The sequence below is a fragment of the Myiozetetes cayanensis genome, unplaced genomic scaffold (assembly GCF_022539395.1).
Source record: "Myiozetetes cayanensis isolate MyiCay16 unplaced genomic scaffold, myiCay2020 scf9, whole genome shotgun sequence".
Taxonomy (NCBI): Eukaryota; Metazoa; Chordata; class Aves; order Passeriformes; family Tyrannidae; genus Myiozetetes; species Myiozetetes cayanensis.
Window position 1 is genome coordinate 29,558,823 of NW_026088185.1, and position 26,949 is coordinate 29,585,771.

Sequence of the window (26,949 nt, forward strand, 5' to 3'; positions counted from 1 at the left end):
TGAAGTAGTTAGAAACATCAGGAAAAGATGTAACCATTTAAAAACGTGCTCAGATAACAATAGGATTGCATCCTGGATAGGAAATTTTATTTCTTTAAAGGCAGAAGGACATGCTATTGCTCCTCACCATGGAGAGCCCTCACTCACTTAAACTCAGTTTAACCTTTGGATGGTAAAACATGAATGTGCTGGAACTAAACGGTGCCTGGCACAAGTGTGCAGCTCATCAGAAGATGTTTTCTGATGTACCAGTGCTTTGGAAAAATACTTCCTGCAGGTGTTCTGAAATCACCTGGAGTTTTTCAGGAGCTGCTTGATTTAATTTTCAGGTTCCTGCTGTGGTCATACAGACGTAATCTCGGAGGTCCCTCACGACCAATTACCTTCTGCAGGTGTTAAGTGGCAGAAGACAGCCCTGTCAGATGTGCCTGGCTTTTTTTTTGGCCAAATCATGTTATTGCTGGATCTTCTTTTTGGGCTTGAAGTATTGCCATGATATTGCACTGCTTTTGGTTTTGATGAATTCAGCTTCCTTGGAAGACACAGAGGGACATAGCCAATGAAAGACAGCACAGAACTGCAGTATTTATGGGAGACTTCCAATGAATTCCAGCAGTGTAGAAAGGACATATTACTTGAGAGATCCATAAAAATGAAGAATCACAAGACACTTTGGATCAAGTCCTTCAGTCTCTGGGAGCAGTACAAATGGGATAGCATTTCTGGGAATAACAGGAGGTCTCTCCTGAGCAAATCAGAGACCCTGCTACTGACAATACCCCAAACCACAGGGCCCAGAGAGGAACTGTAGCATTGTTACTCCTGATGGCTCTCCAGGCCCTACTCCAAAGCAGCTACCACTGATCATCCTTTGGCAGCAGGCAGGGCTGGAGGAGGCCAGAGGTTGCTCAGGTTGGAAGCGCTGATTCTGTGCCACCAGACCAAACAGCTGTAGACACTCTTCACTGCTTAAAATTCCTCTCTGAAGGTTTATTACATTTCAGGAAAGAAAAATAAAAAAAAAAAACAAAGACCCCTCAAAATTTTGAGAAGGTTGTCTTATCAAGCTGCGACTGCTTGAAGAAGGGGACTTTTTCCATGCAACCAGCGTTGGTAATCTGTGCACAGACTGACAGCAGGAGAAACAGAAAACAGAGGAGTTAAAACCCAATTTTTAAACTGATTCTGCCTTAAAATAACTCCTATGAAAAACCTAGGTACATCAATGACTGCTGTGGTTTTCAAAGGTCATAGAAGCCCTCAGCATATCAGCTGTTTGTGTCTCTACAGGAACATACAAATGATGCATTTACAGATTGCAGAGCAGCACTTCACAATCACATTTACAAAGAAATTTATCCACACCAGCACACAGAGAAGTCCTTATTCTCCAGCTTTCTAAGGAAATTGCACCATTTGCATACATCTCACTCAATAAATTCTACACCTGCTGGCTATTTCCAACTGGACTGAAAGAGGAGGAGAGGCCTCAGCAAGGTCTAAAATCCTTCATGGTGAAACAGCTGGAGAGAAGTCTCCATGGTGTTTCCATACAGCAAAGGATTCAGTGCGAGCACAGGCAGAAGAAAACCTGTGCAGAAGAAAGACCAAATAAATGTCCAGACAAAAAAACTTCAACTGGAGCTTGGCATAACTGAGCCTTGCATTACAAATCCAAAGGTAACAAGGTCTCTTTAGTTTGGGATTCATGTAACTATTCTTATGAGCCGTAAATATAATTTTACCCATTTCTTTACATCAGACACTCACTGCTGTTTTTCTCCCAGCCTTCTTATAAAATACAATTAATTTACATTTTAAAGATCCTAATGGATTTTCTCTCATCATGGAACAGTAAGTGAGATTAATAACCCAGTTACTGAGCACTTAAGCTCATAGATCATTTCCGCATTAACATTTTCTTAATTTTTAAAATGGACCTTTTATTTGATTTAGAAGTTGATGCTCATTTATGTAACAGAAGGGAGAAAAGCTAAAGAGTGAGTCAGTGTTTATTAACCTTGCTAATAGGAGAGGCTTTTTCAGGCAAGATGGATATATCTTAATTGGTAAAAGAGTTGCATTGTCATTTAGCCAATTAATCCTTTCCAAACAGGGGGAAACAGCAGCAATTTTACTTGCAGTGAATGGAAATACACTTGTCACATTCTGCACATCAATTTACACATTCTTACCTTCCCACTTACATCAGTAAGAATGCAGCCCTTTGATTTCCAAAATAAGGCAATCCACAAATTAACATTAGAATGTACAGAAATTTAGCTACATATATACATTAATTGATCTTAGTTTTTAAACTGTATGTGAACTCAATCTGCACATTCAAAAGAAAGTGATTTACAGCTTTAGTAGAGCCATAAGAAGCTTATTAAAAGACGTCTTAATAAACTGTTTATAAACTGTTCCACAGTTTATAAAAACGTAGCCTAAGGCTAGACTTTGCACTAATGCTCTTTTAAATAGCACTGGTGTTGAATGTTGACATTTCACACAATTGGTATTGAATCCTGCTAAATGATCCTTTTAGAAGGCCCTGTAAGCAACTGAGTGTTTGTTGACAAGTCTGTTAGAGAAAACTGTACATATCTTTTATACATAAAAACGTTCTCCGAAATTGATGTCCTGGTTCAGCACATTATAAATTATAATCCAGATAAAAATAACTATTAGAAATATTCTGGTCCACTGGATAATGTTACCAAAGACACATTTTCCATAACATCATTTCTTTTTATTCTGATTTATTTTCTGTAATACCTCAGTCCTTTTCATCAAATGCTGAACACAGAACTGTGAAAAAACACCAGTTGGAGGTTGTAATTCTTATGGTTTATGTCCCATTTCTGAAAGTGTTCAGTAGTCAACCAGGGGTTGACTTAAGAGGCCTCATGAAAACCTAAGACTTCAAATTATTTAGCCAAATGTCATGTTCTTGGACGCAGCTGGATTGCCTCTGAGAGCTTATTACCTCTGGAAGAGCCAGCCTTTCATTATGAGATATCCTGGAGGAATAAAATGCACAGAGGTCTGTACATTACCAACAACACCTTTGAACTTTAGGAACATTTCAGTGCAAGGTAACAGTTTTTCTTATCTTCTCTACACACTGAAACCTGTCCCATAAAAACATTAAGGCAGAGAAAGGAGGATCACTTCAATGGAAAGGAGGTTCATTTCTTTGAAGGCTCATGTCTTCCACTGGAGAATGGAGAAGAGTGAATAATTTCCATTGGGATGACCAGCAAATTGTTCTGGAAAAGGGAGGAAAGACAATACTTCTGTTACAAAAAGAGATCACCATTGTTTCTGAACATTTATTCCATCTTTACTGGACTAGATTAGACATTTAGCTGATAGACACCAGTTCCTAAGAATTATCTATGCTTGATTTACTTAAGCTATGAATTGTGAACTGTGAATGTTTTCACTGTAAACTGTGAGAATGTTTTTGTCATGGTCATGTTAAGAAACACACACAACTCTTAGCTCATCTGTTAAAAGATCGAGTCTTAGAACTTGCAGAAGAAGACAGCCATGTGTATAAATTCAAGCAATTGTTTGTAGCCAGAGAAATCTGCAGATTTCCAGACCTGCGTTCTGAACAATCCCTCACCAGTTAGACAGCAGAAACTTTCCAGCTTTTCATTTCTTCAAAAGGAGCAGAGATATCATGCCACTGGTATAATACAGGCTATCCTGCAGCTTTTCCACCCTACTTTCCTATTTTCTATCTTCCTGGGCTTTTTACAGCTTGTCTACATTGATCACTCTCTTTTCCTAAAGGTTTTAAGTATGCCTGGAAAGGAGTATGGCTTCTAGGAACATAGTGTGTATTACTGCAATTTCCATGCCTTTTAGTACAGAAGAATGTGCTTCTCAGAACAAATAACCTGGATCACTCTTCAAAATGAGCAATCAATTCACTATAGATAAAACCAATTTTTTCTGATGCCCAGTTTTCCCACAAAAAAGTGAGGAGACAGCTGCAAGGTGATATGCTGAGAAATCTCCTTTCCTAGGGAATACACCCTGAGCTCTACATGTTTCTCACAGGGCTGTGCAATTCATTCATAACCCTTTTGCCAAAAGCTGTGCATTGAATGAAACCCCTGAACAGCTAATGAGACTTGCTTGGACATTGTCTTGGTGGACACTAATGGTGTTCAAGTCTTCCCTTCAATTAAAAATCTTGAGTGTATGGTTTACAGTCAAGTCTGAGAGGTAGAAACTTACCTGCAAAAATTCAAGGACAGGTCATAATTAAGAAAAAACAAATTCAGAAGAATTTGGTCATGAGATCTATTCACATTTTATTTGAAATCAGTGGGCTGTAAATTAATTCCCAAAAGTACATGGTAGTACTAAGGTTTTCTGGTCCTTCACACCAGAAAAACAATGAACAGGTACAACGCTGAGGTTTCTTATTGGAGTAATTATTGTGTTTGGTGTAAAGGGCACAGTGAGAGTCCTTGACAGAGGTGGCATTACTGGTAGTTCTCTTCTCTTTGCAAAGTTGCTGACCTCACTGAACAAAAGTAAATGTAGCTGGGATTTAGAAAGCCTTGTGCATTAACAGGATAAGCAGTGCCAAGCCATGGACTTCGGAAAATTACTCTTATCCCAGAATAAGGGTTTTATTAAGTGCTTTCAGCTTCATTGTCTCCACATGTTTTTGAATCCTTTCTCCAAGCTCACTGTTTTGGGGTTGAAAATGTCCATCTGGATAGTCGTGCAGGTCTCTGCAAGAAATTTAAAACATCATTTGTGTTTATAATAACCAAGGAAAGTACTTAGAAATGCTGAAAAATACAAAGAAAGAGACACACAATTTTTTTTCTTTTTTTTTTTTTTTTTTTTATAATGAACACAGAGGCAATTCCATTATGTATGTGGAACTGGAAAAGCAGTGAAACTGTGGAAAGAACACTCAATCCTGGCTTGGCCATTTAGGAAATCTAACCATCTGAGAGGTAAACACAAACTGAGTTTTACATTTTATCCATGAAGGAACACGTGCTGTAATTGCCAGAACAAGAGTAGCCACATGAAAAACTGATTTGCCTTGAGGACAAAATGCTGAAACTGCAGTAGAGGGGCAATATGTCCTTTGTCATCTATTGAAATACCACCCCATCAATATCAACAAAGAACCTGCCATTGACAACATGAAGGATTGAGACTTCATTGTTTGCTAAGAAATTTTTGTTTTCCTCTTTACAGAGCCAAAATAATAGGGAAGATTTCAACAAGTAAATATCAATACCCAGAGTTGTTTAATATAGAAATGTATTTTGATTTTTGAAGAAAACATCTAAAACTTCCAAGAGAAAGTAGCTTATGGTTATAAAACTACTTACCCAGGAGAAGCATCATCCAGCACTTTATTACTGTGGAAGGAAAAGGTCACTCTTTAGTTACACAAGCTGTCCCAAATCCCCATGTTCTGACAAGCAGAATGTCATAAAATGTAAAGAACAGCACTGAGTATGACACACCTACATTTTTACAGCAAATTATCTTCAGTCAATGTAGCAATCACAATACAGTGATCAGTGTTTTGTCAGAGACCTCACAACACACAGTGCTAGTTTTAAGTTTAATGGTTGCCAGTTACACAGGACTTCAATGTCAATCAGATTATTTCACTCTAAAATTAAAGGAGATATTCTTGATGTCTCTGAAAGTTTCAGGTTATTATGCTCATCCTGACAACTAAGCCACATCATGAGGACTTCAAAGAGGGGACAAGGGGACAACTGTTGGATGGAAAGATTAATTCATTTGCTCCAAGTCCCACAAGGTATCTGTGAAAACACAGGGTTAGAACTCAGCACTTTCTCCTGTGTTGCTCTGCAATCACTTATCATACCCATACTACCTGCTGTAATGTGTGCTAGGGGAATGTGAAACTCTGAAAGCACAGCAAATGTGACCTACTCCTAGGAAAAAACTCAGAAAAAAGCATCATGCCAGGGGGAAACTCTAAGGGCTCTTTCCTCTCCCAGCATTAATAAATATCTAACCAAAAGGGACACTGAAGAGCAAAAGTCACTGGTCCAAGAATGTTGAATATCTCTGAGAAGGCAAGAAAACTGCCTCAAGTGTTAAATTATATTGATATTACCAAAATCAGAGACATGCAAGTCAATGTGTCACATTCACAGCTGATTACTGAAGTAAAATCCAGAGATTGCATTTGCAGTGCAAATTTGTTCAAAGTACCAGATCTACACCCCACTTGGGATGAAGCCCCTAGAGCATCTCAGTATAACTTTCTATGCAATTCTGAAGGGGATGATTGACTTCAGATTCCCTTCTATTCCTTTCTCCTAATTTAAAATTATACCTACTTTTCTTCTTTTGCTGATTCCTCTTCATCTTCTTCTGTGAGTGTCTCACCAATCTGTGGAAATTCAGCTCTCACCATCTCTGGAGTAAGAATCATTTCAAACTCATCTTCATCTGTCTCACTAAAAATTAGTAAAGATGACAAACAATTGACTTTTATCCTTTTATAAAAGTACTTTTTAGCCAAGAAAAACAAAGGAATATCTTATGCAAGACGCACTCTGTGACTTTGCCTTTGAGGCTTCCTCGAGACAGGTTTACACACACCCACACAAGTGTTTAACACACGGTCAGTCACACCATGTACAGAGTAGAGGAGAAACTTACTGATCAATCACGTTCTCCTTGTCTCTCTCAGGTAAGTCAGACAGCACTGGTGGTACATCTCTTGGAAGCATATCTAAGCTGTAAGGATCCCTGTGATGGAAATGGTTTAATCTATTAATGCTAATGATATTAGCGCAGTTATTCTACACTAAACTTTTTGTATTTTGAAGCTTCACAGTAGTTAGAGTTACAATAAATATGAGGTGCTTTTAAATAAAAATTTGAGCACATCAGAAGCTGCTGTGATGCGAGGGAATGTGAGCCTGAGGGATGCTGGCTACCACTGGATACAAGTGTCCATGCAGTAAAGGTTTTACTGTTCATACTCCTGCAGGACAGACAGAGTTTGTACCTCCTGGGGTCTGTTAGGACTGAGACAACAAGCTTCCAGGAGAGATGTTATTGAAAGCACGAACTGGAACTCTCCTTCCTGGGCTAGGTATTTCCTCTAATGATATTTTTCTTAACCCAGGAGTTCAGTAGGAGTTTTCCCTGTTAGTTTTGGATTTCTGAGCAGCAATTAATTATGCCTATAGGCCCATTTTCATCAGTGGGAATAGTTACTGGTCACTATACTCACAGACAACACAAACTAGTGCAGTGTATATTCAAAGGCCTCAAAGAGGCACTGTATATTCAAATTCTTTCTTACCTAGGTGCTGTATTTGTCAGTGTGGGAATGTTAGAAAAAGTGGAATACACCAATGGTGAGAATTTCCTCCATTCCATTACTCCAGAAATCACTTCCTGAAATGACAAGTGCTACAGCAATCAGACCTCTAATACATAATGCAGTGGGGAGAGAGGTTTGCAGAACAGAGTATCTCACTTCTTGGCTGAGAATTCCATCTTTGTAAGGTTGTGAAAATACAATAGACAGCGAAAAGATAGAGAGAGCAAAGGAACACTTTGGGATAAACATGGATAAAGCCTAATAAGAATTATTAGAACTAGTTATTCTGACCCATGTCATATTCATGACCATATTTAGGTGCATGCATAATTTATATTTGAAAATTTCTTCTATCTAGGATGACTTTATCTTCATATTTGATTCCCTAGAGCAAGTTCTCAGCAAGAACATACCCAAGCCAGGAACTAATACAATAAACCCAAAAGGCCATACCTTGTGATGCAGAAATTTCTTTTGTGTGATTGGAATACTGGATCCTTTGGGACATTCCTTGGTAATGGTGTATTTTGGATGAGGACAAAGATGATATTCAATATTTGATTCACAATAGGGCAGTGGAAGTAAAAATGGAACTAATCCTGGTGCAGGGTTCTAAAAACATTGAAGACATTATTTTAATAAATTATTCTGAGCACCATAAAGAATTAAATTAATGACAATTCAGTTCTTACAATTAATGTAGTCTCCCCAGATTCACAGTGTGACTGTTCTGTTTGGTGTGATCCTTCATTTCCTGTCCCTTCCCTTCATCCTATAATCTGTCTGGTTTCTTCATGCTCTCTGTTATCTAAAATACACCAATTTAGCTGTTGTCTCCAAGTTTGGAAGAAAAAGCTATTGCCTAATTATTTTAAAATCCATTGTTGCTTTTCTGAACAGTTCAGAATCCAAGAACTGGACTCACTGTGGTGGAAGGTAGTGAGCATTTTGCCATCAATTTCCCTGCACTAGCATCTGTTTCTGGATAAAGCCTAATGCTGTGTAGTGTGGAATAAGGCTGTGCCTGGCTCTTATGACATGACAGAGGGATGAAAGAGATGCACAGAGGATCTCATCAGAAAGTCCACTGGAGTCCTGGCTGCAGGCAGTGAGGACAAGTCCATACCATATATGTTATGCCAAGATCACCAGACCAGCACAGAGGGCTCTGGGCCGTTGCAGCTAAGAAATGCTCAAAGACAGAGCCACCCAAGCCAGGCACAGTGCCACGCTGGATGGGAGATCTGCCTGCACCCACTCACAGCACTGCACTGAGCTCCACAGCTGCCTCTGCCTGCTCAGAGACACCTTGGACACCTCCAGGCTGAGCTGCACTGTGTGGGAAACACCTTCTGCAGCTGGTGCCAAATAGCACAATCTACACAACAAGTAAGTAACAGAAAGTCCTCCCACACATAGCATGTGGTGGGGATTTTTTGAATCTCTGTGCCTAATAATTTGGAAATGCGGTTTGGGATGCTCTGAGAACTACTAGAAACTGTAAGGCAGTAGGGTGCAATGTGAGCAGAGTTTGACTTCACTTTTATCAGTTTACCAAGGATCAGGCAGAACTGTGGTCCCCCAGCTGAACAGCAGGAAAAGACTGTCCTATCTACCTGGGCAAGAGTAGGAGGTTATAGAAGGACTGAGATGCCAAGATCATGGCTTTTCCTCTGGCATCCAAATGGGGAAACAAATGGAGAAGAAGGGAGGGGCTCCATGGTGTTCCAGGGAATTCTGAGATGACTCATCGTTTGTAGAGTGTCAGACTGGAAGGATCTCCAGTCCTCTGCTTTCACTGGCAATTTTGCCTTATCATCCCTGCCCTAAACTGATCAAAACCCATCCTAAAGTGAAAAGTTGTCTCTCTCAGTGGGGATGAGCTCTGTGACTCCTATCTACCAGAGCTTGAACCATGAAGGATTACTCTCACTCTGGATAGTTTTATATACCAATCTGAGTAAGAAAATTGCCCATCAATTCCACATGAGGCTGTTGATGAAACAAACACACTGCCCTTCCTTTCTTAGGTTCTTTGTGGAAGTCAACATCTACTTACAAAAATGCGAAGTGGGTTGCTCTCTGCAGGGTAGACTAAAGCTCGGGGAGGAACCAGTTTTAAGAGGCTGATATCTCTTTCTGCTACTTTTTCTGGTGATGGTTTGTAAAAATCTTCTTCTGAGTATGGTTTGTAAAAATCCTCTTCTGAGTATGGTTTGTAAAAATCCTCTTCTGAGTATGGTTTGTAATGGTCTGTCCTCTGGAAGTCCAGGTCAAGCTGCTCCTCAGCAGAAGGAGCTACTTGAATCAACTCATCCTTGAAAAACACAGACATCAAAGGTATAAAATGCTGAGATAAAATCAATCAAATTATTGTAGAACTGTAGGGTTGGAGTGACTTCAGCAAAGAGTGTACTTGAGGTGATTTGTTACCTGGGCTCCCTGCCTCAGTGGCTGGGAAAGGTCTCGAGGTTTGTAACTTGTGGCTGCATAGTGTGTACAGAAAGGTTGATACTTCATAAGGTTGCAATGCTGAGGAACCTATGTGCAAAGGAAAAAGAAGTGCTGCAGGAGATGAAAATAATCTCTGTGGGTTAACTCACAGATGGAATGGAACATTCCGGCTTTATCATGGACACATCACATCTCTGTGGTAAAGGATACTTGGATCACCATTCTGGAACATGGTATACGACCAAAACTTTGAGAAGGCATAATTCATCAGGACAAACTGAATGAGGGCACAAAAGAATATTTTCATTCTTGCTTTTCTGTGAAAGATCATGGATTTAACAGTTTCTCAATCAAATACTTTCTAAAAGGAAGGACACTTCTATTATGTCACTTTTATAAAACTCTAGAACCAAAGAAAAAACTGGGTGGTGTGCAGGGCTGACAGTATCCTCATTCACAGAAGGACTTTGATGTTTGAGATATAATAATTTTAGCTGAGGTTATTCATCTCTTTGTCTGGAGAGAGGGCACTATTGCTGACTATAAGCTTGTTTCTTATGGAAACAGATGAGATGTTTTTAATACAAGCATCCTAATCATAGAGCCATATGAAGGCAGCATTTTTACTGGGCTGCACAGAGGCCACTGAATCAGGCAGAGAACATCTAGCTGGACTGGTGGAGGAGAGAAACGTGATGCAGCTGAGGGAGCTGTGCTAACTCACCTTCAAGTCATAATAAGGAAGAATATGTCTGACTGTCACATCTACAGATCCAATGGGAACTAGGCCAAGAGCATCAGGCGCCTGAAAGAAAACAGTATTTAAAAACCAGGAATATGGTGGGCATTTTGTTTTGCATTGGCAGCAGTCCATCAGCACAGCTAATTGAAAATATATGGAAATAATTATGTAAACATTTATTTTATACAGTTTGATATTTCTGCTGTTCTTTCTTGGACTTTGGCATTTCAGTTATTTTTTTCTTTCTTTTCTTCTGAAAAATCATGGATGTTAACTCACTCTGCACATTGATGTATTGCTCAGAATCTTAGAGTGCAATTGGAAGATGCAAAGATTTTTTTTTTTTTTTACTGTTTTCGGCAGTACCCTTAGTAAATACAAAGTTCTGAATTAATCTGTCAGAGCCAGTCATGTTGTGAAATTTTAATAAAGGCAGTATCAGACCAATATCTTCAACAAAATTCTGTCTTGAGTGTTGACCAACATTTTAGTTACTATACCTACCAGATCATCATTTTGCTCATGGGAACTGCAAAAGGGGAATTCAAAAGGCAATATAAGATCTTCAGATATGCTGGAAGAAAGACCTTTACATTCTTCACTCTTCTTTGATTTGCTGAAACTCCTGGTTTCTGTCATGAGTGGAAAACAAATATTAAAGTTTCATAATATATCTTAATGCACTGTTTCAAAAATAGAATCAAGCCACAAAATGTATTTAATATCTTCCTAAAACAGGATGTGTCCAGTAATTTTAATATAAAAAAGTAAAGTAATACTTCCTGAAGGCTTTAAATGTCACATCTACAAATATGAAGCATGATACCTTGACTAGCAGACAGACCTAATTTACCCTTTCCTGAGAGGACATTACAGCCTGCTCATTCCAACTTTGTTCTCTGTCTCCTTCTGCTCAGCAAGGAAAAGTCAGAGGTCTCTCTTACACTAAGTGCCATTGCACCTTCTATTTGCAGCATCCCTGTCACTCCTGTATACTGGGAATTAAAAGTGCCCATTTGCAAAAGGAGGAAAAGGCCTGGTATGGAAAGGTGTGTCTCAGCAGTTGTCAAACTGTGTGTGGGAGTGGAAGGTAAGAGATAGACATTCTCTTCTGTCCCCCATATACCCAGTGTGACTCCTATCTCAGGCCAGTTTCCTTCCATGACTGTTAAGCAACAAGTGAGTTTTCCAGACCAGCACTGACCATGTATCTTATGGTTCCTACTGCCTCGTTTTGCCTGAGTTCAGAAATCCTGCCTTCATCACATTCCGGAGTCTTTCCCCCCTCCATCCCACATGCAATAAGTTCCTCTTGTCCTCTGTCTCTGACTCTTGGGCTCTGCCTGATCTGTTCATCTGCCTGTTTCTCATACAGTCCTGTCTGCCCTTCCACTGTTCCTCGGGCTATACATAGAAGGGTTTGGGATAGAAGGGACCTCTCAAGATCACCTAGTCCAACGCTCCTGCCAGGGGCAGGGACACGTATCACTACATCAGGTTGTCCAAAGCCCCATCCAACCTGACCTTGAACACTTCCATTGATGGAGAATTCACAGCTTCTGCCCTGTTATTAAGTAGATAAGGTGCCTAAGAAGAGTTAATCACATTTTTTAAATCTAGGAAATAATGTGTATGAAAAATAGATGTATTTTGACTACAGCTGTCTCTATCTTTTAGCAGGGCCTGTTGTGATAGGACAAGGGATAATGGTTTGGAACTAAAGGAAGGTAGTTTCAGACTAGATATAAGGAAGAAGCTTTTTTGCAACAAGGGTGATAATACACTGGCACGGGTTGCCCAAAGAGGTGGTGGACAGCCCATTCCTGAAAACAGTAAAGGTCAGGTTGGATGGGGCTCTGAACAACCTGATCTGGTTGAAGATGTCACTGCTCATAGCAGGGTGATTGAACTAGATGACCTTTGAAGGTCCCTTCCAATCCATATCACTCTATAATTCTATGATTCTACCTTGTCACACTTCTATTCTTCTCTGGAAGGTTCCTTTGTAGGGACTCTGTCTGTATGTTTGTATGTAATGAACCTGACACACTGCAGCACAACCTGAATTATCACAGCCCACAGCCAAAATATCAACCTGTTCTTCTAATCCTTACCAGACACAGACCCTTCCTCTGGACCTCTGGTCTCACTGCTCAGTCCACGGAACAGAAGCAATAAACGATTCAGCCGCATCTGAATCAAAACCTGAGAGAATTATTTTTAAATTTAATATTAAGTTGAAGACTGAGGTTTACAGCCATAGAAATATAGTGTGTATGTGACAACTGTATTTATTCTACAGAGCTCACTCTGACATCTCTATTTTAGAATACAGTTTTCTGTTCAGGAGGGAGAAAATGGGAACGACAGATGTAGAATGGATCTCAACTATACAATGACGTTACACAACAAATACAGTTAAAACCTTAATTTAGCCTTATAGGTTAATCAGACTGTTTTGTTGGCTAGGTCCTAATCCTTCAGCTTTTTTATTGGTATACAGAGATTTAACAATGAGTGAACAGTCAGTTGGTGAGGGCCATATTTGTATTTGTGGCTCTGAGAACAAGGAGAGTAAGTAGAGACCTTCACTGTGTAATTTGCCCATATTTCACAGGGTAACAATGAAGAGCTCTAGGTTTTATACCAGAAGGGGCCATTTACAGCAAATTATCTTACAGGAAAGAGCATTTCATTTCAAGACCTCAATATTCTGAATAGGTTGGAGAATATCCAAACCGGACAATAGGAGAGCAGGACATTTCCATCTTGCATGCTGCATTGAGATTTACTGGAGAAACAGCAGCGGAGATGCAAGTTAATATTTAAACCCAATGAAATAAGTGATTTAATTGATTAGTCTTTAGCTTCCAGGTCTATACCTCCCATATTTGAATTTATGCCCATTGTTTCCCATGTTCCCATCACACACCAGTGCAAAGATGCTCTATCATCAATAACTTCCTCAGAGGTGTTGGAAGCTGCTGCTCTCTGCTTCTACTTTCCCTCTCCATGTTAAGTGTCTCCTTACAAAGTGAGTGCTCCAGACGCCCCAGTCGCTCTACACTGAACACTGATCGATGTCTTTCTTGTACCAGGTGGACAAAACTGGGCACAGTGCTCTATATGCATTTTGAAATCTTTTCTTTTTTGTGCAAAAGTATTTTTTACTTTAAAAAACCCCTATATTCATCTGCATTTGTTTGTCTCAGTTGCAATATGAAGCACCAGCTGAGTACAAAACTTACTCCACATCCTTATTTCCTATTGAGGTAGGGCCATATTTATCAACCTATCACATCCCTGGCTATCTGTGAACACTTCTTATGTGTCTGTTTACATGTTCTTTTGTGCTATTTCCAAGGCATTATGCCACCACACTGCATTCTGTTTGTTCACTTTACCTTGTATGCTGCCTGTTGGAATTTCCTGAACATCCTCTTTCTGTTGTCCCAAGGGTCATTACGGAGCAAGTCAAATGTGGGTTGGACACTTGGATGCTGCATGTTTGTTTTTTTTTTTTTTAAAGGAAACAGAAAAGAAAAAGGACAACCCCTTTTACAACTAGATAAGGGAGAAATTTCCTTCAGCCCAAGCCATTCCTTGGCCTGAATCCATATGTTATTCCTAAATGCTGAAATTAAGTCAAGTGAAAGCATTTGCAGTATTGGCATTTAACCAGAAGCCTTCACTGAGGGGCTCAGTGGGAGGTAATCACCAAATACTTGCAGGTGTAGTATGGGGAATGCAGAGGTAACATTGCATGGTCTGCATCTACACAAATGACAGACACATACTATGACTTAAGTGCATGACATGGGCAGTTGGACAGCAGAGAGAATGGACAGGGTCCAAATATAGACTTCACAGATGTGAAGCTGGAATAGCTGTAAGGACTCACACCAGGGGCCCAGCAAAACTGGTATCCCTTCTCCAATAATGGCTCATAGCACATATTAAAGAGGGGTGAAAGATGCCACAGCAGAAGAGGTTCCTGTCAATCTGACCTGCAGGTAAAGGTTGCAAGTCCTATGATATAAGCTTAACCTTACAATCAGGCATGAAAAAGCTTCTCCTGAGAGAAACAAGCAATATAAATCTCAGGTTAGGCCAGCAGATTTCCACTTGACTCTCATATTAGATCGGAACATCAGAACATGGGCTGTGCATGAAGCATGATGCTTGCCCTACCTAAGAGTAAAATGGGAAATAAGGTACTGACACACTGATAGGAACATTAGGAGGAAAAGTATTCAATGTCAAACATCTATGGCTGTTTGGTAGCTTAGTAAGTGATGATAACATATAGCAGGCTATAATAAAGTATGTACAAACCTGGCCAACATGCTGGGTAATACGTTTGAAGGAAACTTCTACTTCATTCCTTTGAAACTCCTGTTCTATGATAGGGTCTCCTCTTTGGATCTAATTTGTCACCAGAAAGAACAATCATATTAGCACAGAGCATCCAGTGAATTCTTTCCTCCCTTACGATTAGTGAAACTCACAATATAACATTCTGGAGGTGCATTAACACAACATAGACTTCATTCCCTTTTAGGGAGTGATTATTACAACTCTCAAGCAAGTCACATGAAGTAAAATAATGTCTTTTCAGTCTGAGTTTCAATCAGATCTCTGTCCTAATGAAACATGGTTTACATTGCATAACCAGAATGAGCAGGTAAGGAAATAAATGCTTCTAAACAAAGTTAATATACACATTTCAGTGATACAACCATCTCACAATGTAGATCTTGTTTTTTTACTCACTTCCTCCCTTTTACTATTAAATATGTTTTAATTAATTAATTAAACCTAATTCAGTGTATAAATCAAGCCTTTATCCTGTCTATAAATAATTTGGCTCCTGCAAGCAGTTTCTTGGAAGTCAGTGGGATGTCAGAAGCTACTTGAATATTCAAGAGGCAGGATAAGAGAGACAAGCCCCACCTGTCCCTGAGAGCTGTGCCACATGGAAAAATATTTCCTGCTACCAAGTATTGCTTATTGCTGTTGTCACCTCTGTGGAAGGTGACCTGCAGTCTGGAGTGACCAGAAGAAACAGAAGAGAGAGAGAGTGAAGATGTAGGAGAACGACCTGATGAATTATCTCCCCATGGCTCTGTGTGAGAGTACTAACTCTCTTTGACTGTGAGTCATTCAGGACATCAGCTCTTCAGACAGGTTACAATATGAAGAGAAGTCTGGATGTAGCCACAGTGCTGACAGGATTGTGCTGGAATGTGGCACTGTGACGTGACTGGGTGACTGGGTGCAAATCTGCTAGGTTGGGCAAAGATCTAGTTACCTTTCCATGAATAGCTTACCCTTCTCTCTGTCTACCTCCAAGATAAAACCACCTCAGAAACAGTGATATTCAGGTACAATAAAGATATAACTGCAGTAACAAGCACAGCTAGTACAGCTTTTCATTGACATATGATGAAAAACTGAAGATGTAGAGAGCTTGCTACAATTCACTAGTGCACTGCTAATGGGAAAGTGTAACATCAAAGACTAACCTTGTATTGCTCTTCTTCCCTTTGTCGTCTTTCAATAATCTCTTTTTTAAATTCCTCAGAGATTGGATCTTCTCCCCTATGGACTTGCCTGCATTAATAGGGGAGGCAAGAAAAATGCTTTACTGAATGCACAGTTTGCTTTATTTAAAGGCTAACAGACTTACTCTCCTCTTCCTAAGGTGCCTAGGTGTCCATGACATTCAGTGTAAGAGCAGATCTGTGGATTTCAAACTAAACCATGGTGTGCTTACACACCCAACTATATTTCACTTTACACCATTTGATGTACACAGAATTACAGAATCATTAAGGCTGGAAAAGAGCTCTAAGATCACTGAGTCGAGCCATTAATCTAACTCTGCCAGGTCCTCCACTAAACCATGTCTACATCTATCAGCACCACATCTACATGTTTTTTGAACAATTCCAAGAGCAATTCTGATCACTCCAATATTCATTTTAGCCTTGATTTATTGACAGCCATGACAAAGTCTTCCTTTGCTCTTAAGGGCACAAGATGAGATGCCTGAGAACAAGGTTGGGTGAGCAAGGTTTTCAGCAGGTTTCTTTCTGAATGGAACCATAACACAATCAAAGACCTCATTGGGTACTACTACTATGGATTACTACTGAGACTGCTCTTAGCCAGAAGAGAAAAAAATAAAATGGAACAAGAGTAACTTAGCTGTAAAACAAGCCTACCTGGGACAAGAAATAGCAGCATTATGCACTAGTGAATATTGCATACATCATTCACAGAGGCCTTAGTTAAGTAAATCCCAGTCTTGTTAATGTGGTTAAATAACACCTACCACTTCAGATGATTTGCTTCCTCTTCCTCAACATTTTGTTTGACTTTTAGTTGAAATACAGCTTCCTTCATCTGTCTGGTTTTTACCCCTTCTCTGCCTTGGGCAAGGACTGCAGAAATATCAAAAAGCCATATCACACCTCAAACTAGATAGGATTTTTAATTGTGAAATCTATCCATTATGGTAACTCAATCCATTAATACATAAAGCTAAGGTGAGATTTCTCACAGAAACTACAGTCACATCACGTCAGCAATTCTGAAGCAAAGTTCCTCATCAAAAAACTACAAATAATGCTGACCAGGTTTATGCTGCTTAATTACTGTACCTTCTTTTAAGTCCTTAATCTTCAATTTGCCTGGTTCCTGTATCAAAACACTAGCTACAGCATACGGATTTGACAAGTCTGTGGGGAATCTGAGGTTCTGGTATTCAATTTCCTATGAGACATAAATTAATAGGAAGAAATAGACACACGAGAGATTTCCAGCCAAGAAAAGTACTTGTAATTATTGTCTTTTCACACCTTTACCTTTTGAATAGGTTTCAGTCGTGGTTGGCTCAATTTGTCTCTTCTCCACACCATGAATTTTCCTGCAGACCCACCTTTTTTTGCTGGATGGCTTTGTTGTTTGTCAAAATGTTCTTTTCTAGATGTCAAAAGGACAGATATTGCTCTCACAAGTACTCTGTGAATGGCATATAGGTCCAGTACATGCATTTACATCCCCTTTACGTATACAAAGAAACTGGAAATTTGCCTCCCAAATAACAACTGAAACCAAACTTTTTAATGTTCAGTGTTCACAAAAAAATTAAGAGCAGTCCAAAAGGCCTCATTGTTCACAACCCCCTGCATTTGCAAGGCCTCAACAATAAAAATAATAAAGAAGAGGAACAACAGAAGTTGAGGATGCCCAATACTTCTTTAAGAACATGTAACTTCTTGTTATATTTGTTTTGGTAGCTTCACTTCTGAGCAAATGATGTAGCAGAGCAAGTACATGTATCAACAATCAAATTACGTTAGTGCATTTCAAGCCACAAATATACAAATGCTTAAAACTATTACAGCAAAATGACATGAAATCCCATTACATAGATATTTTTTGGAACTGGGTAAAGGAACTCAAAGATCAGTCAGCCACACATACATCAGACCCAGATGTGGTATTGATGTTCCTGTGAATACACACACATAGGGTTTTGAGCGAAACTCTGAAATCCGTAATTGCATTGCCATTTGTGCTGTTCCATACTCAAGTGGGGAATATTTCACAGTTACTTTCACTTTTCCATTGCCTGGAATGATTCCTGTGATTAGAGGAGAAAAACAGTAAGAGTCCATGTAACATGAGCCCACTTACATATGCTGAAATTGACTCTGGGCTACCCTTTTTTAAAAACAGTTATATCTGTGAGTGGTTGGCAGTAGGCATGGAAAATATTTCAAGTCTCGAAGTGTCTTTCAAGAACAATGTCCACTGCCAGATAATAGAAGACATTTTGCAATAGCAGAAAGATATGACAGGAGGGCTGTAATGTTTCATACTGCTGTGAAAATGGTTGCCTGTTTACATGTGGACATTCTTCACTTGCATCTGCTAGTCTTAAGTCTTCATCACTTTCTGCTTTCATGAGCAAAGCCTTATAAACATATTCCTCTGTTCTCTTCCTAGCTGGGGGACTCATCTGGATTTGATGCATTACCTATCTCTACTTGACCCTACTTCCTTACTACCTTTTGCATTATTTTCTCAACCAATTAAACCACTATTCATAACCCTAAATAATCAGTACAATCCCAGGATACAGGGACTCCTCAACATTTCTGCAACAAGGAGTTTATTCAGCTTATCAGAAATACTAATTTCTCATCTCTGTAAAGTGACCATTGCCCAGCTTTCTGCAATCTGTAAACCCCAGTTAGTTTCAATGGGTTGGTTTTGGGTTTTTCCTGTGTGTGTATACAATTTGCTGGAGTACTTTATCCTTGAAGGTCAACTCTGTTGGTAGGGTTAGGTTTACCTTACAGGTCTTTTCCAATCTAAATGAGTCTATGTTTCTCTATTAATGATCTCTGAGATCAGTGGCTTGAGTAGGAGCTGAAACATTTTTGTACTTTTTAGATGGCCTTCAGTACTTCATAGTTTCAGGCTGCCAAAATTTCTGACTTAAGTTTTACTGGGTTGATATTATTTTCTGGGATATTCTTCTGGGAAGATAAAGGCCAGATGGACTGTTCTGCACATCCCATATTTTGTCAGAGGTCTGTAGCTGGGCATTACCAAAAGAAATGCACCAGCCACAGATGGATCTTTGCCATGAAGCTGCATACGAGTGGCTGCATTTACCTGGAAAAACCCTGAGGCAAAGTTTTTTTCTGTACAGCACTGAATACACTATCACAAGTAACTGCACCTAATAAATACACATTTAACATTTAAAATTTCAAAGAAGATCGGTCTACCAAATGTTGGCTGGACAGTGAAGGCTCTGTGAGGCTGAATAACATCAATGTGGAATTCAAAATCTATTGGACAGCTGCACTGCAACGGGATAACATACTCCTTACTGAAAAGAGAGAAAGGAAGAATGAGATTAATGAAACTGCAATCATGAGCTGGGAAATAATATTATACACAATATGCACTAAATTATCTGTGTTCAGAGGGGTGGATTACTGATTAATGTGAAAATCTTAACTCCTCCCTATTCCAAAATAGCAAAATATTTTAAATCTTTCACTCCCTGAGGAAATGAAAGCTAAATCTTGATTTGAAAAAGGAACATTTTACATCTTGACTTACTTTTTCCTACCCATACAGAACCTGATTACAGAAAAATCTTAAAAACTTACTTTTTGGAATTTATTTCTGTGTATCCTCAAATTCTTACAAGCTCTAATATCTAGCAAGTACAAACAATCCAGACTGGAGCAACAATGAGCACAGAACCACAAATCAGCCTTTTCCCATGGCCCTCCCTGTGAAAGATGATGAGAAAAGACTGTGCAGTCTTCAAAAGTGTTGAAAACTCCACATGACTGGGCTTTAACCACTGTAGAAATAATGATGCTGTGGCCTGATTTTCATAAAAGCCCTTTATGTCTCATACAAGTTGTATGAGGAGTATTAGCACACATCTTTTCAAGCTGCCTTGTCTTTGTATGCATGTATTTTCACAGATCAAACTGAAACACAAAAGCGCTGGTGTAACACCATCCCTCATCCTGCAAATCAAGATCGATTTACCCAGGCTTACTCCTGCTTTTTATTAACTGCCTGACTGAAATCCTACCCTGTTGATTAGCAAAGAATGCGCGTTATACACAATGTTCTTTTGGAAAGCCCATTTTGAAATGCCCAAGGAAATAAGCAGTGATAGCAAAGTCCTTTTTTCTCTGCCTAAGCAGAATAATGAGTGGTAGAATATAGATTTTATCCTACACTTATGGAAGTAAAAGGCAGTTTTTCCATTGACCTCACTGGTTATGGATTGAGCCCACAGACCCTTGGGTTCTGTACAGTACCAAGTATCTCGGAGAGTTTTCATTTTTAGGGAAGTTTTTCATAGCTTAATGATGAAAAATACTGGTAAAAAATTAAGGTTTGAAACCATGAGTTTTCTTTTCAGGAAGTCTTCCAAATTCCCTCATGAGTATCTCTGAGCATCCCTCTTGTGTTGAAAAAAAATTCCCATTATTTAAAGTTATATTTTGTATTCTTTCTAATATCTTGTCTGTATTCTGGGAATATGAAAAATCTGTATACTTCAGCACTAAAATGGAGCAATTAACCAGAATCACATCATGCCTAGAGGCATCCAAAAAGTCAGGAGTTTTGCTCAGTCCTGTGAGAAAGCTGTAACAACAACTTCTGATGGATTCACCAGAGTTTAACTGATTAAAAGGGATTAGAAAAAACAAAAAGACACAAGTATTCATTTGCAATACTGGACTCAGTGGGCAGAATTTTCTTTGTATGTGTCTTGCCAATTCATATTTCTGTGCTTCAGTAAAATTTGTGAGTTACTTTCAGCTCACAGGCTAAGACAAAACCTAGCTGCTAAGACCTTCAGTTCCCATAATTCACTCAAATCTTCACACTTACATAAATCTTTACACCAACAGCCATGAATACAACTAATATAACCAATATCCTGCAGAACTAAACCCTAATTAACAGGATCTGTCTTCTCCTTTTCCCCTTCCCAGTTCCTATCAACAACTACTACCGATTAGTTCCTGAGAACAGTCAGTGTAACATCCATGCAACAGGCAAAGTGAGATGAAGGCTATACCAACCAGAGCATCAGATCAGATCAGATCAGATCACTTTAAGTATTTTTAAATAGAAGAAGCAAATCTAATGACTGATCAGTCTCTGGACTGAGGTAAGGTATTTGCTAGCACTTACACCCACCACACATTAATTTCCAGAACTCACCTCTGACCAATTGATACATCAGACAGATTTATGAACGTTGGAAATGCTACAACATTCATAGCAGGATAAGCATGCATGGGAACAACTAAGTTGTCATCTCCCTGCAAACAAACAAACAAAGGGTGAAAATATTTATTTCTTACAATGAATAAATCATAGAATCATAGAATGTTAAGGATTGGAAGAGACCTTAAAGATCATTTAGTCTCAACCTCCTGCCATGGGTAGGGATACCTCCCACTGGACCAGGTTGCTTAAGGCCTTATCCAACCTGGCCTTGAACACTGCCAGGGTTGAGGCATCCACAACCTCCCCGGGCAACCTGTGCCAGGGCCTCACCATCCTCGAAGTAATGAATTTCTCCCTAATATCTCACCTAAATTTCCCGTCTTTCAGTTTGTATCCATTATTCCTTGTCCTGTCACTACAGTTCCTGATGAACAGTCCCTCTCAGTCTCCCTGTAGGCCCCCTTCAGATACTGGAAGGTTGCTGTGAGAGCTCCACACAACCTTCTCTTCTCCTGGTTGAATAGTCCTAAGTCTCTCAGCTTGTTATTGAAATAAAAAGTTTCTCTAGTAGTTGGATAGTAAAAGGGCATAAAACATCTTCAAGATTATCACTGTGTTGCTCCTCAATATCCATCTGTTCCATACTTTATGCAACTCTCCCAAGCTTCTTGGAGTCTGCTCAGCTAGGAGTGGCACAAAAACTGATCTATTGGCAAAGAATAGCAGAATAAGTAATATAATCTTACCCACAGCTCTGGGATGTTTACAGAGGAAAATTTTAGATGCTTAAAATTAAATACTCCAATCAAGACTTACCAGGAATAAATTCATGGGACTCTAACATGTTAACTATACCTTTGTCACTGTCATCGTGTCCTAATAGTTGTTTCATTCCATCACAACTTTATATTTAGTGATAAATCCTCACCTCGCAGTGAATCCTGATGCAGTCATAGTAATATCGCCACTCATCAGGGCAAAAATCAACTGTCACCACATACGACAAACCAGGGACAAGCCGGTGCTAGAAAGGGACCAAACAAGATAAAAGGCATGTAAAAGCTGCTTATATGACACATAACCTGTGCTGCACTCAAAGGGCAGTGTGAAAGCTTTCTGACACTTACTGTTTTGTTGTATTTGATCTGAAAATACACTGTTTGGGGTGGTATTATGTGAAGGTTTATTGCATTGGCAGAAATATTTATCAGCTTCTGTAGAACAAAAGAAAACCAAAAAAAAAAGCACTTCAAATATAAGAAGTCAATTGAGAATTGTACTTTTTGTAAAACTCCCCTATATCAAAGAAGTAATAGTTTTTACTTTAATAGAAATAATTCTGAATATGCTCTGAACTGAAAAGTATGCGAACCTTACATCCTGCATTTTTATTCTCTGGAAACAAGTCACAATTCTTAATCAAGGTACAACAGCCTTGCTAAAAGAGATGCTACTGTTGAATTGAACTCTAGTCCTGTTTTGCTTTTGTGCAAGAGGAACAAAAAATGAAGCAATCTACTGACCACTTTTAGAGAGGTCTGAAACAACAGGAATCATGTAATACTCTATGTTTTTGTTTTGCATTACAAAGCAATAAACCTTTGGATAGTGACAGTTCAGTCTGTAAAACCTCCTGCATCTTGTTTACTTTCATTATATCTGGAGAACCTAGTCCACCATAACCACTCAACCTCTGCCTCAACACATTTACCACATAAATAAAGAAGGCCTGTTTTGTTACTGCAGGGCCACGGATTCTACGTGCTGCTTTTTAGAGCACTCCACAGAGCAAAGGCCTCACGACCACAAGTGGTCAGCTCAGATTCTGCTGTCCCTTTTGCGAGACCCAACAGGATCCCTGCTCTGACACTTACCAGTGTCTGCTGGTGATGCTTTCCAACTTCATACCCTCCATAGTGTAGCACAGCAGGCTCAGCCTGTACAACCTTGCTCCTCTGAAATGCTGAATAAATCTCTGTAGATCATAAAAGAGGGAGAAAAGGAGGCCAGGTGAAATACACATGATGATTGTTACTTCCATGGGTCAAGTCCCTTTAATCTATACCCAACATATTATAAAGAAAAAGATGAGACAGATTAATTCTCCTGTTAAGTAGACATGAGTTTTTAAAAACCCCAGCAGAGACACGATCTTGACACCAGTTTACCTCTTGACATCATGGCTTTGACAAGCCATCCCAAAACTTCAGGGTCAGCCAGAATCAGTACAGACACTATTTCTTTCCTGACTACCTCTCCTATAGTTTGGGCTCACAAGAAGCTGCAACTTAAGCAACACTAAGAGAGTTTTGCCTGTGAGTTGCAAAAAAAAAAAACCAAACAAACCCAAAACAGCCAAGTGCCTCTTCTTAGGATTGCTCCAAGGTTGGGGAACAGTCAGAGAGCAGAAACTTACTTGACTCCAGCAGGTGATTGGGGACAGCACGTCTTTTTTCAGGTTCCTCCACAAGGCTACCCAGAAGGACACTTGGTATTTTCCTGAAGGTCTTCCTAGCAACAGTGATGTCTCTGGAGGCTGACTGAACTTCATCCATGCTAGGGTAAAAATGGGGCCTCAATGGTACTAAAAATCCTCAGTGCCTGGGGTCAAATGAAGACAACATAAGGATCACAACATCTTCCCTTGCCCTGGTAACATCTGCTGCCTGAAACTTCCTAAAAACATTTAGGAGAGGGAGTTACTTCTTTTTCCCTGCTGAAGAGCATTGCTCTGTGTGTGCCAAGTACAAGGAGAGAGGGATTCCAGGAAACTGTGCTCCCACTGCAAGGTCTAGCACTTTGGGCACGTTCATCTGTTCTAAGGCTTCCTGGGGACATTTTCCTTTCAAGTCTATGTAAAACATCTCTCTCTCCCTCCGTGTGCCCCAGCACAGAGGAGGAGACAAGGTACTTCTAATAATTGCACTATCCGAACTGATTTCTGCCAAGATGTTCTTCCAATCCCTCCTGCATGTTTGGGTTGTTAACTTGCAGATTAAATTTTAATTTTTAAATATTATTATGAGGCATAAGAAAACTGGCATTTGAATCTTTTCTTTGGATAGCATCATCTGGGTTATTTGTTTAGTGAAGATAACTGTAAACCCAGAAAGCCATGGGCGTTACAGATCCTGTGTTAAGTATTCAGTTATCAGAACATAAACTTCTCTAACGACAAGTGCAAACATGACATAATAAAGACACCAGACACAATCCATCCACCAGAAATTGTCTTTGTAAATACAGCACACAGCCCCTGGCTCTTGGAGAACTGTGTGGAGAAAAAGAGAAGATACATTTGGAACAAGTACCGAATTCAAAACCCATGCTGGATTTTTCAGCCCTGAAGCAGGCAGCACTCAGCAGTTCCAAAGCTGGATCATTAGTCCACCTCCCCCACTACATTTTATGGTTTCATCTCTGGTGTTTGTCTGGTTTCCTAGTCTGCTTTAGATCTCTCAGGCACAAGTTGAGAGCTGCTTCAAACTCATAAAGTGCTGGTTTGATTTATGGGTTTTGCAGTATTAAATAATAAATAAGCAAGAAGCTTAAAATAACGTGCTACCGGCATGCTGGCCTTATAATATTTTCCACTTAATAGCTCCAAGCACTAATTTTCCAGTTGCAACAGAAAATGTGTAAGAGGACCTGCATTGTTGTGCACAACAGTAAATTTCTTCGGAGGCAGTGAGACCAACCAAACTTGGACAAAAGCATGATAAAAAAATTCTTTCCATTTCTGTTGTTCAGCTTTAATTTATACACCTGACACACTTCTTCTCTTGGTCAGTATTCTTCATCGAGAACGCAGGGTTTGAAAAGGTGTTGGCAGACTTATATTCTTACAGGATTCCTGGTGTAACCTTATCAGTGATTTACAGAGATGCTGCTGTCACGGCTCACCAAGTTCAACAACGCACTTAATGTTCTCCAAAGGGTTAATAGAGGACAGAACATTAAGATCCTGGAATGTCTAACCCACTGATGTTCTTAAATTTTCCAGGATAGCTGCGTCTACCCTTAATGAGACTTCTTTGTGTGCGTGTGAATCCACCAACAGAAATGTGAAACGGTGGGGGACCATGGCTAAACTCACCCCAAACACCCCAGACCAGGATATCGCCCTCCTCCTGCCAGTTCTAGGGCTTTCTACTCCCTTTGGTGTCTCGGAGCTGCTCGCACACCTCACCTCACCGAGGGACGCGGTGTAATTCCATCACGGACGAGTGAGGCTCCCAAAAGCATCGCTGTACAACCAGCACGCCCTGCACACACAGCCCCTCGGCCCCCGGCCCGAGCGAGCCCCGGCTGAGCGTGGCCGTCCTCAGAGCCCTCCCGGAGACCGGCTGAGCCCCCTCATCCCTCAGAGCTCTTCTGGAGCCCCGGCTGGATCCCCGTCGTGTCTCCCAGCCCCGCCGCAGCCCCGGCTCGCCCGGCCCGGCTCTGCCCTCACCGCGGCCCCGCGGCGGTCGCTCGGCAACGGGGCGGCCTCGCTGGGCCGCAGCTCCGGGGGTGTCCTCCCAGCGGCGGTTCAGCTGCCTCTGATGGAGAAGGGACAAAAAAAATGAGGAAAACCAACTTTTTCTTTCATCTTTTTTTTTTTTTCCCCCCTTTCTTTTAAAACTTCTTCTCCCCCCTTCTCTTCCCCCCCACTTTTGTATTCTCACTTTCAGTATTAAAGGTACATGCCTTGCAAAACAATCCTGAAAAACCTTTTTTAAGGTGATATTTTTCATACCACTTATAAATTACTTTACTTTTGCCTGCGTGGGCACAGGGGAGAAGGGAGAGAAAAGTTTTCTTCCTTTTTTTTTTTTTTTTTTTTTCCCCCCTTCATTCAGGTGATCTGGGCAGATTGATGAGACTGAGAAATGCTGAATTAATGCTGAATGTTGCCTTGTGTAGATGCAACCTATTTATTGCTGAAGATACCTTAGCATCCATTCTAATTATCTCAAAGCCATACACTGTACAAACTCCCAACATAATGCAGGAGCCAAAGAGAACAGTTCATGCAATCACAGAATGGTTTGAATTGGAAGGGACCTTAAAAATTATCTTGTTCCCACCCCCCACCATGGGCAGGGACACCTTCCACCAGACCAAGTTCCTCCAAGCCCCAACCAACCTGGCCTTGAACAGTTCTAGGGATGGGGTATCCACAGCTTCTCTGGGCAACCTGTGCAAGTGCCTCACTGGCTTCTACACTGATATATCCTTCATTAGGCAACATAAAAATTAAATTCCAGACTATTGGCTGCCCCATCTACTCCAGCCATTGGGTGTGAATGTGCATTTGGAACAAATAGTATTCATGGCCCCGACACTTTTTTCATGATGTCTTAAATATAGGTTTAGGACAGAAAGCCAGAAATATTTCCAGAATGTTTTTTTTCCTTATATATTCTAAAAATAAAATTATGCACTTTCAGTTTTCTAACACAGAGGTAAAATGTGACCAAAAGTAGTGCAACATTCAGTTTGAATAGAAAAGGGAGGAAGAACTTCAGATCATAAAATTCAGCTCCCAGATCATACTTCCTATACTCAGCAGGATGTAATTGCTGTTGGTTGTGAAAAACCCTTGGCA

The 26,949-nt window shown here is 40.0% G+C and overlaps 2 protein-coding genes across 2 annotated transcripts in view; both read right to left on the bottom strand.

The window, feature by feature from the left end:
• The window catches only part of TMEM37 (transmembrane protein 37), a 132,704-nt gene that overhangs the window by 74,352 nt on the left and 31,403 nt on the right, over window positions 1-26,949 (bottom strand). The window lies entirely within an intron of this gene.
• CFAP221 (cilia and flagella associated protein 221) lies at window positions 4,361-25,649 on the bottom strand. Its single transcript, XM_050340560.1, has 25 exons — window positions 25,549-25,649; window positions 23,776-23,960; window positions 23,234-23,334; window positions 22,487-22,573; window positions 22,288-22,383; window positions 21,351-21,451; window positions 19,373-19,476; window positions 18,057-18,216; window positions 17,435-17,552; window positions 17,231-17,342; window positions 16,903-17,011; window positions 16,091-16,178; window positions 14,901-14,990; window positions 13,970-14,065; window positions 12,680-12,770; window positions 11,070-11,197; window positions 10,548-10,628; window positions 9,803-9,910; window positions 9,429-9,686; window positions 7,823-7,981; window positions 7,349-7,443; window positions 6,697-6,786; window positions 6,372-6,491; window positions 5,379-5,408; window positions 4,361-4,760 (listed from the first exon to the last, which is right to left on the bottom strand). The coding sequence occupies exons 2-25, from the start codon at window positions 23,912-23,914 to the stop codon at window positions 4,637-4,639; spliced, it is 2,685 nt and encodes an 894-aa protein (XP_050196517.1). The 5' UTR covers window positions 23,915-23,960; window positions 25,549-25,649; the 3' UTR covers window positions 4,361-4,636.

Excerpts from the sequence above, each read along its gene's own strand:
- CFAP221 (XM_050340560.1), bottom strand. The coding sequence starts at position 23,914 with ATGGATGAAGTTCAGTCAGCCTCCAGAGACATCACTGTTGCTAGGAAG. Across the intron at positions 21,452-22,287 it reads GCATCAGGATTCACTGCGAG|GGAGATGACAACTTAGTTGT; the intron begins GTGAGGATTTAT and ends GTTTGTTTGCAG. Across the intron at positions 16,179-16,902 it reads GAAGCAAATCATCTGAAGTG|GCAAGTCCATAGGGGAGAAG; the intron begins GTAGGTGTTATT and ends CTATTAATGCAG.